Here is a 17,037-nt window from a genome sequence, read left to right on the forward strand (position 1 = left end):
GATTCACATCGGCTGTGTTTAGTTAAAATTTTCCGGTTTTATCTCATTTAATTTTTATTAAAATGATTCCATTAAAATACTAAGTAGTACAAAAAAAATATTCACTTGGATTAGTTCCAATATTTTTATTTTTATTACATACTAAACCCATTTTTTTGCACATACATAAGTACTAACAATACCAAACATATTACAAATATAATTTTATTTTTATACAATACTAAAGAGACATCTAAGAAAAATTTCGAAATACATTTCATTTTGCAGAGTATGTGGGTGAATTGTAGCATACTTATAATAATCAACAAATCCGAGAGGCTAGAAACTCAAATTTGCGAGAAATGTGAATAAGTTGTCAATTTTGGCAGAGCGGTTTCAACAATGAAATCAGATAAATTGGCAAACTCTGATAGGAAACTGGAATCACATATATCCAAAGTCTGGACAACAATACCGGGCCAGGGATTGAACGCATGACCTCTCACTTGAAAGCATCACACACTAACCACTCTATTTTCATATTTTTGTACTTAGACATACATATGCAACACAATAAAAATCTATTTTTATAAACAACTGTTGTGCCCGATGAAATATCATCACATGGGTTATGGCATATTAAGTTATTAAAAAAAAAAAATTAAAAGAAATGTGTCGGGTCCTGATTTTGATCCGCACGCGGTCATATCTTTTTCAAATACCTTTTAAATATATTTAATTGTTTAGTATGAAAAAAATGATAAAATACCTACCTACCTACATATAAACAATATAAAACACCAATAGAAAAATTTATTAATTAATTAAATACATTTTCAATAGACGGGGCTAAATGCTCTTAGACTATTGCCCTATAGGAAAAAGTGGTAGCAAACAGTATATAGAAGTTTTTTTTTTAAATCTCTATACTTGTCGACGCGTCCACCACATACCCACATACATACATACATCGCGTCCATTTTTATATACTATATTTATATATATTATAATTAATTCCATCGTTCTGCTTAATTGGTTCATGAATAAAATTCCGCCACCGAATGATAAAGCAAGCAATAAAAATTGCCGCTGAACTATCTCGTAACAATGCAGAATTAAGGTCACCCATCAATTGCATGCTTCACTCACTCAAACGATGACATTCATAGGACAAAAATATAATAATATTAATAATAAATATAAATGGAAACGACCGACCGAACGTGACAACTGCTAATTCACTTCGATTTGCGGAAAGTTCATCTATTACGAAACTTTCTAGTCGAAAATAATTTTATGGTCGGTCGGAAAAGTTTCACCAAAGTTTCACACAACAATAGCATGCTTTGCCTCAAACAAACCTCCCTCGAAAAAATATACGTAATAATAAATTTGCTGCTGAAAATGCGTTCAGTCACGACTAGCACACACCGTAAAAGAAAAGCAGTAAATAACGAAAGCCCGCCGTGCGTGATTGATAGCTTTTACCATTTGACCGTAAACCAAACCAAGTCCAAACGCATATATGTATATGAATATATGTACATATAAAAAATTTAATTCATACAACTAAAGACTTTTGACCCCACACTTTTAGCAACTAGCCGAGAGTTCAGCGACGAGGGAAAAAATCGTCGTAAGCCTCGGCTATCGAAATTATTGTAAAGGTTCCCGAGGTTGGGTGGGCGCTCTTCAACTTTTAACAATGGCCAATATGCAAATCTTCTGCGGCTTTTGCCGATCAAAAGATCAAATTTGAGACGAGGTCGCACATATGGTATCGATCGCGTTTATCTTCGGATGGGACGTGTGTCCTTTTTTGACACGTCATGATTCAGCCATGGACCGAATCCTTGCAAATTGGGAACATCGCGTGTCATCTATTCAATTCTCAATCTACTTTCCAGCAACATTTAAAACACAAACATATCAAAAATCATACGAAAATTCACACATGTATGTATGTTTATACGATAAAACAAAAATAAACAGTTACCAAATTTCCACGCAAACTTCAAAAATGACTCGTTTGACCACGACAACCAATTGTCCTCGCAAAAAAAAAAACCATTTAACGTATCTAAATTACAGCACCCACTCTCTCATTAAGCGTTCAACGGTTATAAAAAAATCAGACAAGAGTTTTTAGCTGTCAATGAACTTCTCAAAAGTATTTTAACTCACCAAAGCCTCTTTAAACCGTACGAAATACATATAAATATATATACTTTGATTAACAATCACTTTCAGAGAAATGTTGATTTTCAGCATTTTTCATTCAGATGTGAATTCAAAAACATGAAAAATCACCGACTGAAAAATCTGAAGCTTTCACAATACGACTCGTCGAATAGTCAATCGGTCATAGCTTTTGAGCGGAGAAAAATTACAGCTCGTCAACTGACCAAAGAGTAAAATAAAAAAAATTACATTCTTCGTTTCCGGAAAATTTCTCGCCAATTTCGGTATAACGAGCAAAACGTTCGCTATTCAAGAAGATTTCGAGCAAAATTGGTCACAATCTGAGAGGAGGGTGCAAAATCGACGACCTTGCACGTGCACTTGGAATGTGACGCAAAGGTGCAAACGACCGCGTGGGAAGAATTCTAATCGACGGACTCGAGCTCTTTATTGCACGTGCGATAGCCATTGGAATGTCATTCAAAATATATCGGCAATTTCATTTATATTTATTCTCTTCATAGATGGACAATGGGCGAAATTACACCCAGAAATATATTGAACTTCTATACTTTGAAATTTATCGATCGTATTGTATATAATTCAAGTATTATACATACCTACATATGTGCTGTTATAATTGAAAGTGGCATAAGTCCATCTTTATTTCGAGAAATATTTCGCAAAACATTGAATACATTTAATTGCGTTTAGCAATTTTTAAAAATACTGGTGACCTGTAGTACGTTTATTCTGCTCTTCTGAGATTCTGAACACACATAGAAGTGATAACAATTAGTGAATTAAATCAAACAGAAATATTGTTTTTGGAACTGAAAATTGGATTTCCACCACTTCATATGTACATATATTATTACAAATCAACAATATTTGTTGTCTCTGAATAATTCCTGGCAAATTTAAAAAATACACAAGTCCCTCGATATACACGGTTGACACGTTCCACGAAAAATAAGGTTTTTCTTTCGTTTTCGGCATTACAAATCATAATTTCATTCCGAATTGACCATCAGCCGAATTATTCATATTAATATATTCATCATACAGCCAGGGCTGACGAGGGGGGGGTGGGGAGCTGGGATAAATTTTCAGGGCCCGGACTACTCGAGGGACACCTTGTCGGAACGTTCGACTGACCGATTTTGATATTTTATATTCTACATAAAAATACATATATTTATTTAATGCTAATTTTTTATTATCTTTCGATCCACGTATTCTTTGTGTTCATGTGAAATCGTACCTGTTATATCATACTTTTTTATTAAATTATTTTAAAAAATAACAACCAACATATGTATATGTAGGTGTTTTTTTAATAGTTCTGATAAATTTTTCGCATATTAAAAATGTATTGGGCCCAGAATTCCTCTCGGTGGCCCTGCATACAGCCTATACGAGAAGACATACGAAATGATATACATACATATGTATTTACATACATATATGTTATTCACATCCCAATACTTACACCTCATCATACAAACTTACTGTAATTCCTTTTTGAATAGATTTTGCTCTTCTTTTAACAATATTACCCCTCATATTGTTACTTTTTGTTGTTCCTTTTCTTGCTTAATATTTATATTGTTTGATCAGTCTTATTATATGCACATATGTATCCCATATCTACCATTATTCAATGCTTATCTTCTTTGTTTTTATTATTCTTCATAGTTGTTACTAATCTATAGTAACTGTTTTGGTGTCTTATTAATGCTATTTGTTTCTGTTTTTTTTAATAAATAAATAAATACATGTCTTGATCTTACTCGTATAAGAATCATAAACGCCTCATTCTTTCCAACGGAGAGTTTTCGTCACTTCCACATAGAATATTACCACACATTATCATCGTCAATAGTTTGACTCAAAGTTTTGACAATTGACGTTTAGCTTTTCCTTTTAGTTCATGCGACAAAGTTTTCGTCGACATCACAATGAAGAGGATTAACATTAACAATTCAAACAGCATCTTAAAGTCTCGATATTTTAACACTTTGACCCCAAAGTTGATTGACTTAATTCTTTGATACTAGTACCCTAACTAGGAGGCAGCCATTTCTAATCTGACACTTTGACCTCCAAAAGTTTAAAAACCTCAAACCTGGATCAAGTCAACTTAAAACCGCTCTTCATAATAAATAACCCTACGGTTGCTCAGCGTATTAAATGGCTATATTGCCGTTTAATACGCCGATACTTGCCATTTTAGTGGCTATTACGCCCACTTTACGAGCGATTTCAGCCACCCGCTCATTTCGCCAATTTCAACTTCCTCCATCGAGATCGAGCATTATTTACATCGAGCGCGGTTTTACGAGCAATTTGCGCTTTCAATGAAAAATAAAACTAAAAAAACACACACATTCACATCCATCCCGACAATAGAATTCAATTTCGCCGACAATAGCGTCATCGTTGAACACTTTTGGTTAATTACAACGACAAGCCGTTGTAATTTCATTACGTCATATATGTATACAAATCACGGTCGACATAAATCCAATAAGTTGCCACCCACCCACGACTGAACACTCGTATGTCGAAGTCGTTCACTTAAAACAATGAATGATAGACACTACAAATACGCTTCGATGATTATACCGGGTGAATAATAATTCAATTGAAGAAAATCAAATGAAACAAAAAATGTATAGTACATTTATTTAGGTTTTTTTAAGATTTTCACCCCCATTGATCTTTCCTTTTACTCATCTATTATAGCAGTATTTTCATCAAGTCAGCGGTATAGCTCGATGGTTGCGTTAGTGCTAACCACTGAAAGGTTCCGGGTTCAAGCCCTGGGTAAACCTCGATTGAAATAATTTATTCGGAAGTACATATTTCTGCAGTACTGCGAGTCAGACTTGGATATTTGTGACTCTAAGTTGATCTTTTCCTATCAGAATTTATTTCCAATTTATCCGATTTCATTATTGAATCGATTTCTCATCAAATTGGCAAAACCCTCCTACCCCCCATGTCACCACTATTTGGATATGATTTCAAAATATATCATTTATAAATATATATGTACAAGTTTAATACCATAGGTCTCGCTCAAGGGCAACTCATAATGGCATTAACGGAAAAATATAAATTATAATTAAATTTAATCTAGAATAAACCTATACAGCTTAATGGAAAAATCTCAACAAAGATAGTTCTTAGTTCGATACTACTAAAAAAAGTGCAACTTGCAAAAGTACATACAGATTTATGTTAGTTGATCAGTCAATAACATTTCAATACAAAATTCTTACATTTTTACATTTCAATACAAAATTCACTCCAATGTTAGTTTACTTGAAAAGAAACGCAGTATCCGCTCCATCAGTTATAAACCAAAATTTGATTTACCATTTTAATCGGAATGCATTGAATCTGCACAGTCAAACCTTCAAGCAAAAAGTTGCCGCCCCCCAACATGAAATTCTGCTTATTCATGCGATGCTATTCATAAACATGAATAAAATCATATTTTATTTTTATCGTCTCGTAATATTTTCATCCAAAAATTTTAATCTTCATCTAATTATACCATTCAAATTGAAAAAATTTCGTTTGCAGATTTAAAATAAAATAATATATTGCTCTCGTACAAATACCGAAATTAAAATTATAATATTATACTATAAGCATACATACATATGTACGTATTGACGACACACTCAAGTAAGCGATCATAATCGAATAATTCCATACATATTACATTACATACATAATTTAACAAATCGGTCCGTAAATAGAATCGGCGTATATTTGGATCACAATTACAATATAAAATTGAATGCTACGATAAGATGACATATTTAATAAAGTTCGCAATTTTATCCCGCATAAAATAAATCCGCTTTTAATACAGCATTACACACGCTAATGAAGCTTGCGATATAAAAGCTACAACAGACGTCTCCCTCGAGCTTGCCAACAGATTTTATTGTTCATAGAATCTCTTTCGGAGTAGACGATGCATAGCCGACAAATTGCAACAAAAATAATCGTTGCACTTAAAATGATTGTCAGACAAAGGATTGTCACGACATGACGACTATGCTTCGAATGAATTATCGAATCGATCAATAATCTACGTACATCGTGTGAAAAGCATCATAAAGCACTAAAATAAATACCAACGTATTCTTTGAGACACTATTAAGGACGTCTATTCCTGACGCGACCTTAAACTTTCAACACGCATTTGGATTGTTCGAAAATAGCCCGAAAATTTTCCGCTTCTTGTATGCATACGAAGAAAATTATGCCGCACGGAAAATTTTGGCACTTTCATACACGTGTCCATACAATCTGATCTACACGTATATATGTATGTACATATGTACTTACATGTTGACTATGAACGGATGCCTTATTTCGGCCAGGATGTTCTTCTCGTTCTTCACGTGTTCGACTTGTTTCAGCCTGATGACGTCCGACATGGCCAAGATCTTCATTGCCAAGTAGCAATCAGCGGCTTTGTCCCGGCACAAGCAGACTCTGCCGAATGTGCCAGTTCCTGTAATTACACAAAAAATGGTTGAATTAATATGGAGAAAGATCTGAATATGGTGATACGTGGTGGAAAACCTGTTTTGAAATTTCTTTGCGACACCTACGCCCGTGTAAAGGCAGGGTCGTAACGATATAATTTGTCATCGCCAACCTTAAACCAATTTCTCTCTATTACACCTCGCAATCGTATCCTTTCCTTATATTAAAAACGTTCAAGGCTTTGTTTGTTTTGATATATGTATGCTAAAAATGTAGTTGTAAGCAAATCGGATCAATATCAGGCAAATGAAAAAATAAAAGACAAGATTTATTTCAACACGAGTGAAAGAATTCAATTACAATATGACCTATTTACATGCAAAAGAATGTAATCCTATGAGAAAGTTATACCATTTTCCTGTCTCTTTTTAACGGTACATATTCCATACATATTATCAGGTTTGTTCCAGTTACAAACTAACAACATTTTCCAGACAAAGGTACTCTTCAAGAAAATTGAATTATGTACTATGCTTAAACTTTCCAATCGATAGCTAGTTTTGTTCTTATTTAGTACAATTTTTTTTACTATTTTTTTTTGTTCTTATTTAGTACAACTCTTACATATAAATACATATGTGCATATGTTTAAGTTAAGAAATAAAATCCGAACAGAAATTCAAAGAATTTTGCGATGACATTATTTTTTGCATAAACTCAAGTGGTTACAGCTCTTAAACTGATCACAAGAATAAAAAAAACTATTGAATAAACAAGTTACTTGATTATTTATTGCCCTTTTTATGAAAATGTACTAACCGAAATTTTTTTTTTCTTATACAAATGTACATACATATGTACATGTGTATGTACCAGTGGCGTGCCGTAGCTTTAAAAATAAGAGTACTAGGTATCGAAAAAAAATATATTTTTTAAATTTTTGACTTATAATAATTTATCTTGAAGTGATGAGTCCAATTTTTCATTTTGTGTAACAGAAATATCCTAAGTAGCCTACCTTTATTAATAACATATTGTTTGTCTTCATAACTTAATCTTCGGAATGATTTGTTGAACAATCGATCGAGAACGCAACATTCCAAGACTTCGTTATTTATTCTGAGGGAATCGTTTTGTCAGCCGAGTCCCTTCCCATATTTGTACTCAAAAAGTTATGTGTAAATATGTGATATTTTAACAAAAAATCATAGTTCAGAATGATATTTGATAGACACAAATCAAAATATTCTTATTGAAATTCCCATAGATGATTGAAGAGACGAATAAATTAAAAAAATGGTTTGTCTTCGACGGAAGACAATAGCAATTCGCCCGTACTGCAAAGGGAACAGAATTGATACAGCGAATCCGTGCAAGCGAACGTCGCGGCAGACCATACCATAGCAATCCACTACCACTACCATTACCTCAAGTAGAGCTGCTTCCGGTTTCCGAACTTCACTAATCCGAATGAACAACATTAATTTCGACAACGAGTGCATTTTAATTGAATTTTCGATATTTTTAAATTTCATGTATAAGATTTTAGGGGACTATCTTAGTCCCTTTGGTCCAATGACGGCACGCCACTGATTATGTACCTTATTTATTTATTTATTTATTTTATTTATTTTTTATTTTTTTATTTAATGTACACCATCCATATATACACAAACTCTTACACGTATACACAAATACACATACATACATTCATAAATATAAAAATACACATATATACATATACATACATACACACCTACACATATATATATATATATATATATATATATATATATATATATATATATATATATATATATATATATATATATATATATATATATATATATATTCACATATACATACATACACATATACATATACATCCATAAACATACAAACATTATACATGCATATACACATAAACACATAAATACACATAAATAAAGATAAATTACTCATATATATATATAAACAAAAAATATATAGCATACATATATATATATATAAAGATATATATATAAAGATAGATATATGCAGTCCTTTTTCGAATGGCTCCTATTCCAAGAGCTATCCGACTTCTTAATGAAATCGTTGCTGCCGAGACTGAATGTGATATTTTCCACCTTAGTGAGCGTAAATTGTCGGAAATTACTCTAACCCATTTATCTGGTAGTCTGCGCTCATCATTGTTTTCATGATTGATTGTGATTTATGAGTGAAATTTTGATTAACTCTCTTCCATTTGGGTCTTACAGGGATGTTTTGTATTTGTAGTTGTTTCTTACATATTTATTGAAACTGGCTGTAGGTGCAAGGCATTCCTTATGCTATATTTTATTTGATATTTTTACTTTATCTGTTATTATTAAATGCTATTTTTTATGTATGTATGGATGTATTTATGTTTATGTTTAATTGTTATTTTGTTTTTTTTTTCTTTTTTGTGTTATATTTTTTGACCATTGTGGCGCTTTAGGAATTCCTGTTATGCCACAATGGTCTGTTTAAAATAAATAAATAAATAAATAAATATATATAGCATACATATATAAATAAAGATAAAACCAACATACATACACATTATGTTAAATAATAACATTACAAAATGAAAACAACATGTGTAAATATGTATGTAGCTAGAAGTCATTTAAAATATGCTGCCTGACAGAACTGTATGATGAAGTAAAAACATCAAGGCTCCCAGAAAGCAGGTTAAATAGTCGAATGGCTCTTGAAAGGGGTGAGTCATCAAGCACATTAGTTCTGGCCCGAATAGGCAGGAATAGAGTTCTGGAGCGATTATATGATTATGTTGCTTATACCTATTCATAAGTAGCAACATTCATAAACATAAATAAAAACTACTTCAAAACCAATTGTATAATATACAAACACTTTATATAAAACACATTGTGGAAAAGTTTAGGCAATACTGAAATTTCACTAACAAATTTTATCTATACACATCTAAAATTGAATAAGCTCAAACATTTGTTCATTATAAATTCAACGCCCACAATTTTCAACATCATCACACGTTAACGTGTAATTTATGCGAGATTATTCTAAGGTTATTTATAAATAACACTTACATTTTTCAATCAACACTTTGCCGATGAACTATTACAAAATAGAATGCATTATTTACGAGTCGACCGATCGCGCAGATTTGGCCATAAAGCCATCGCATTACAGCATACTAATTCGTGCTACAGTTTTCCCCGGCCATTTTCCCCGCGCGGAAAAATTAAAATGAAACGCATGCCCCGCTTTGAGTGTATTGCAAAATATAGCGGTCTTGAATACAAAATATCGACAATCGTGCTATTCGAATTCAACGTGGACGGAAAAATTGTAGTCCACTTTCGTACGGTAACGCATAGGTTTTTCCGAATGTTTCTTTTCTTTCTGAACCCACGCTGTTAAAATCATGCGAAAATTCTAAATAATTTCATGCGACACGAGCCAGAGATGAGTGGAGGTGTCTTACATACATAATTCGTAAAAAAATTACTCTCACCGTCCAAACGACCGGAGGATGACCAACATCTCATAAAAGTTTCAAAAACCAAGAAACAAAGAAAGTATTTATGTCAAATGTATTAATCGTAGATCAACAAAAATTAATAAAGCATTTAAGAAACGTAAAATTATTTTTTTCAATTAAAAATGTGACATTTAATAATTATTAGGCACGCTAGAGAAAACATCATTTTTATCGCAAGGTTTGATGAAAAATGTTGGCGCATGAAACGCTCTATGCCTCATCGTTTATTCGTCTAGTGACACTTTTCTGTGACCCACTTTTCCGCATATAAAACCAAACTAAACATGCAAAAAAATTCGTCTCTAAGAACAAATACAATTTATCAAACTTGAATTACATTTTCCTACCTATCTTTCCAAACGTGAATCGAAAATAAAACTTCAAATTTCATACTCATAAACTAAATCGATTAAAACAGTTTTTTTGCGCTGATTCTAGAAAACACAATGAAAATATATATCCTACTTCTATTAAAGTATATCAGATATACAAAACTTTAGTGATCGTTTTATAAAAATGATTTTTTTAACAATAAGTTCTACACATAAACAAAACAATTCAATAGATCATGGGAACAAACTCTGTAAATTTTGAACTTAATTAATCTTAAAAAATGTGTAAAACAAATACATGATTCCTAGCAGTTTATCTGAGCACAATACGCTGTTATATTCTTATATTATACACAGTTTCATACTGAATTAATCTGTGAAAACACTATGGTATGTTTTTTAAATAAATAAATATAAAACCACAAATTCAATACGGTTATAAATACGATTATAACCAATATAACTAATATTAATCTTGTCCATTGTTCAATTCCTTCAGAAGGAAATAACAAAAAATGTACGTATGTACATATGTATGTATTAGGACACAATATGGAATTGCAAACAATCAACTAATAAGGCTATAGAATACTTGAAAGACTTTGACATATGACATAAGATGATTGGCACATGTAATAATATTTAATCTGCACATAAAAGGGTCATGTGAACCGTGTACGTCTGCACTTCCTGTCGGCCCAGTTTCAATTTCCACGAATTTCCCATTCGACCGGAACATGGTGTAACTGCTTAAGTTTTGCGGGACATTTTCGTTTCCCCAAACCGATCATAAATAATCTCGTTCTATTTCGGCGTCTGGCGCAAATTCAGCTGCCAGACGTCGCGACGCCAGAACGCGTCGCCGAACAGGCGTCTATGACTGCAACATACACATACTTGTATACATATGTACGTACATGTACGTATGTACCTATATGTATGTATGTACATGTATATACATGTGTATGTAATAAAAACCCACAGCAGACAACCGCAATTGAAAAAGCTGCGACCAAATTTGAAAACTTTCGCGTTGCGATGTGAATTGGATGCAATTCAATTTAAAACCACACGACAAAACTGTAACCCATACGATTGAAATTAACGTTTCGAAAAATATCTGAATATTATTTTTTAATCTTTTTTATTTATTTATATGGACGATAGGGATTTGCACTATCCTATCGTCTACAATAAAAAAATATTATTATTAATAAGTACATATAATAGCAGTGTCTATCCTTTTCATACACATTTTGTTCATGTGAAGTTTTTTGTATGAATCTTTGCATATAATACTTGAAAATATAATATAAACCTTCAAGGCCAATTTGATTTATTGAAATTCAAAAGAAAGTACCAGATTTATCTAATGAAATTCTAATACAAATTCTATAATCAAATATGTATGTACATATGTACAATAACTATCATGAAAGAATGCTCAAAAGACATTTTCATCCATCAAGAATCGGAATTCTTTCTTTAAAATATTTAGTATGATACTTTTTTACAATCCAAATTACTATCTAATTGGCTGATTTGCGTCACATCTTTCAACTTTATTTTATTTTATTTCTTCGAACATGTACACTCGCCTTTACAGATCGCTCCAAAGTCACGAATCTACTAATACAGATACAATACAATAATAAAATTAATACAAGCATTTTTATACAAAGCGAATTCATACAAAAATCATCCACAGTGACATCTATGGAGAATTTTTTGCAGAATTTTAGCTTGCGATTTGCAAGAAAGATTGGAAAGGAAACGCCAATTTACAGGACCCGTTTCAAATAGAAACAGAAAAATTGGCAAACTCAGAATGGAAACGATCGACCTGGAGTCAAACCAAGGTCTGGCCAACACCTACTAGTGGGAATCGAACCACTGTTCGACTTCGAACAGTGACCACTTCGCTCGAAAGCATAATATGATTACGTCTACGCTGCTGGTTTTTATGCTTGAATTTTACATGAAATGTGATCAAAATTATTTTCTATAAATTGCTAAACCACGGAAATACAAAATATAATGTTTTTTAATAGCGTCCCGTTTCTCGTATGATATTATACAGCATTCTCAAATCGACATACAATATCCATTAATTTCAATATCAGTCATACTTAATGGATGACGTAAACACTTTTTATTCTCGCACAGGAAAAGATACAGCATGAATATCAATTGCACGAGAAGTGCAACCGATCAATTAACGGTGTTATATTCCAATGATTGAAAATGGAGACGCACACAGTGTTAGCCGTGTCAAAAATACACACATACTTCATATAAGGTCATCAATTAAAAAGTCTCGAAGTTTTACTTGGTCACGTTGCAATTCCAATTGTGAAGATAAAACCAATAAATCCTCAGAGTAACAAGCAAATTAATTGATCCAAAACCACCGCTGAATTCTATTTCAGTGCGATTTCCAGGAAAAAAGCGTAATAACGACACGAGACTAGTCTAGAGATGCTCACATCGCCGAATGTCAACAGTAAATTAATTTTTTTTCAGAAGCTCATAAAAATATATAAATTGTTTCAGCGCGTGTGATCGCCGGACAAAGTTATAAACGCTCTCCGACTTATTAGTTTTTTTTTATTTACATCGTGAAATAATAAGCTAAATTTACATAGGATCAAAATCCTGTAAAACAGAACAAATACGATGCGATTCAGTTTATTTTAACTTTGGAAGCTGTTCCGTTTCAATGTCGTATCAGCACCGTTTTTGCTTATTCTCATTTTTAAAAACGAATTTGGGTCAAAAAAAGTCCAAGGATTCGACTGCACAAATCGTGAAAAACACAAAGCAGAGATAAATTCAAAAATTATGCCGAAGAGTGGAAAAACTCATAAGTGTTGTGACAGAACAAACTCGCAAATTCCCAACGAAAATTCAAATTCGAAATTACAGAGATTATGTAAACCATTGTACGTAAACCATAATACAAATTTAAACATATGTAAACCATAATACAAATTGAAAATGTTAACAAATTATTACTTCCCATTTTATTGACTTGTCCTTAACTTTTATGACCGCAGGCAGAATAACAGTATTTTGATTAACAGATTCTGAAGAATCAATAAAAATTAACTACTTATAAATATGTAGGTATGAATCAGGGCTATACGAATCGTTAAAAGTTAGTATTCACTCCGACTTCAGCTACGACTCCGACTCTAGCTATGATTCCGACCAGCGGCGGGCCGTGACTTTTAAAACAGGGAACTAGGTGTGGACAAAAAAAGTAAATAAAATCAATGAGTGATTTTGTCATTTTCATATTGTGCTAATAGAAACATCTTAAGTAGCCTACATTTCTTAACAACAACTTGCTGTTTTCAAAACTTAATCTTCTGAATTATTTGTCGAACAATCGATTGAGAGTGCTACATTACATGGCCTCGTTATTTGTTTCCGCGCGCTCCGCACCGATTTGTTATGAGGGAATCGTTTCTCGAGCCGAGTCCCTTGCCATATTTTTACTCAAAAAACTATGTGTAAAAATGTCAGAATGATTACTTGATTACTTGTATTAATAATGGACTGTTATTACAAAAAAAAAAATAAGTCAAAATTTCGTATTAAAATTTTCTCGTATGTGAAATAAAAATAAAACCATTAAATTATCCATAATTTTGTAAGATTTAAATAAATATACATTAGTAGCATCCACAGCCCTAGAATGGATATAAAAATATGAGACCTTCTCAGAACCAAATTTCCACAGTAGTTAAACGACTATTCAACAACACAAATCTTCAGTATAACCTTGTAGTTAAACACAGGTATGTATGAAACTTATCGACACGCATATTATGACTTGGAAAAAAAGCGAATTACAAAAACAATCAAAAACATATCGAAAGCGGAAACCAATTATACGCGATGAAAGACGAATGACTGTGAAAAAAAAAACTTTAGAAGGCCAAACTCAAATATGGCTATGTGGGATCGCCGGTGTAAATCAAATCAAAGATTTCGTCTGCAAGACTAGTTTCTCAAACAAAGAACTAAAACAGGAAAAAATACACTTTTAGCCACACATGAGTCATTGACAGGATAAAACCGAACGTTTAAGCGGAATCATCCTAGCACACGCACACACATAAAAACCTATAAATTTGCATTTATCGCTCATAATTACAACGTTCGCGCAATGCAACTCTTGTTACGCAACCTCTCATGAATAACAATAGCGAAAAATCAATGTATTAACATCATCACACCTCCGATAAATTATTCTATTCTCGAGCGTCGATAATATACTGAGAGCCGACGATTGATACACAACTAAACAAAACGCCCGAATGCTCGGAAAATTGTTTAGAACACACACGCAAACATTAGCTAAAGCCGTTCACAACATTTGTAAAACACATTCTGCAGTGTAAATTTGTTTACATTTCGCCAGGTGAAATTGCGGAAGTGAGCCATCGATGCAGGTAACGCTGACGAATCGGGTGCACCGACCGCTGAAGCTGCACATCTCGCGCATCGGCCAGATGCACATGCACCAGTCAGACGATGACCTTCCCCGTCTCGTCAAATCGATTTCGATCGTTCGAATATTGGGTCACACAGGTGTCGAGTGTGTGCACCCACGTTTTTCCCGATGGGTGATCCACCCACAAAAGTGCCGTGAACAATCGTAGTAATAACCGTTGCATCACAAAGGCGACGCCATTACGTACTCATTATTATATATGTAGTTGAAATATGTATGTGTATTTTTACTGTCTGATTCATGTCTTTCAGACTGTGCAGATTCGCTAGACAACTTGTGACACTGTTTGTGTGCATTGTGCTAAAAAATAATAATCATCTCTGAGCCATCGGTGGCGTAACTAATATGACTGCGTGAAATTTTCATAGTCAGAAATACATGATGAAATGTTTCAGCATTTTTTTTTCTTGCCTCTTTAATAAAAAGCTAGATAAAACCTAGTAACGCTTTCAGTTCAAACTCTGATGGAAGTTGAAAAATTAAATATTGATTTTTTGTATCGTTCAATATTTCTAAAGCGACTAGAACAGGAGTCTCCAAATTGGAGAAAATTACCCCAAAATGGTTAAACATTACAATCCTGTTGGTAATGAATTGTAATACATACTTTTCATATTGACTACTTACTTATATTCAAATGGATTCACCAAATTATTTTTAAATCAATTGAAAACATCTTATGAAAAATTTCTCCCTTAATAGGGGGATTGATATTAATTTTATAAAATATAATATTTTGAGGCAATAACGAAAATAGTTCCGCAATCACTTGGATATTTGTCCCTTCCACATTTCATCGTGTCCTTTTTAGAATAAGGTGACTTTTTCAAATTCAAAACCAGAACATTGCAATACTTTTTTAAAATATTCTAATCAATGCGTTTTATCACTAGACCACATATTGTCCATCGAAGAAAAAAGTCTTTCGGCAAATACACGTATTTCGGGTAAACGTAAGCAATATTCGACCAATTTGCTTAAATAAAAAGTGTACTGGTTTTATCTCACGACTTACCAGGACAGATACTCAAAATTTCAGTACTTACTAGTGAAATCAGTACGAATGGTCACCTTATGTACTTTTGAAACCAATGCTTTTCCACTTTACAGAACTAATAACTGAAAAAGTTATGAAGTAACAACTATCTAAGTCTAAACAAATAGTTTAGTTGTGACTGTCTTTAAACAATCAAGCAACAGATATTAGAATAAAAAAATACGCCGTAACGATTAGCATAACAGTAACTGACACCAAGTTTCATCATGATAGGATTAACAGATTCGGATTATCCCCAAAATATGTACACACACACACACTTTTATCTAAACCATGAAAACAAATAAGTAAAAATCTCTAGGTCGAATTTAAGGATGATTACAAAACTTCATCCATTGTTACAAATATTAAATAAAAATACTGAATAAGTATTTATTTACATATGTATATAGTGAAGTTAAATTGAACATTAGATATGTAGATTCATTAGATATAATGTTACAATAAATGAAAGTTTAATAAAATAGACAGATATGGGAGACGGTCGCAGTGACCTTCGCTTAGCAAGTAGCTGATAATGATGATGAGACGTAATCAGAAAACATAATGAACACGCCATTAAACTGCAACGAGGAAGTTCTAATATGCACATGACGTAAAGAGACATTGGATTAAAAACATAAAAAAGTATAAACCATCATTCAAGTGAGCATGTTTCAAACAATTTATAGAATTATTTATAAATACTTCATAAAGATTTCATAAATCACTCCTACCAATTTTGAAAAAATGGCAAAAGCCATAGAAGGGACAATACGCACGCTTACATGTACATAAATATAGACATTTCGAAATAGAACCAGTTTTAAATCGACAGAAACATTAGCTCATTGCAATACACGACCAATTCAATCGCACTAATTTCCTTTCACTGTCGACAAAAGTCTTCATAATTTACAAA

At 32.6% G+C, this 17,037-nt stretch overlaps 1 protein-coding gene across 1 annotated transcript in view; it reads right to left on the minus strand.

Annotated features, from left to right (window-relative positions):
• Pka-C3 (Protein kinase, cAMP-dependent, catalytic subunit 3) overlaps positions 1 to 17,037 on the minus strand; it is a 58,714-nt gene that overhangs the window by 17,016 nt on the left and 24,661 nt on the right. The window contains exon 2 of the mRNA XM_077436080.1: positions 6,532 to 6,700. Coding sequence (XP_077292206.1) covers positions 6,532 to 6,700 — 169 coding nt within the window. The remainder of the gene's footprint in view (positions 1 to 6,531; positions 6,701 to 17,037) is intronic.

This window comes from Arctopsyche grandis, chromosome 8 (assembly GCF_051622035.1).
Source record: "Arctopsyche grandis isolate Sample6627 chromosome 8, ASM5162203v2, whole genome shotgun sequence".
Lineage (NCBI taxonomy): Eukaryota > Metazoa > Arthropoda > Insecta > Trichoptera > Hydropsychidae > Arctopsyche > Arctopsyche grandis.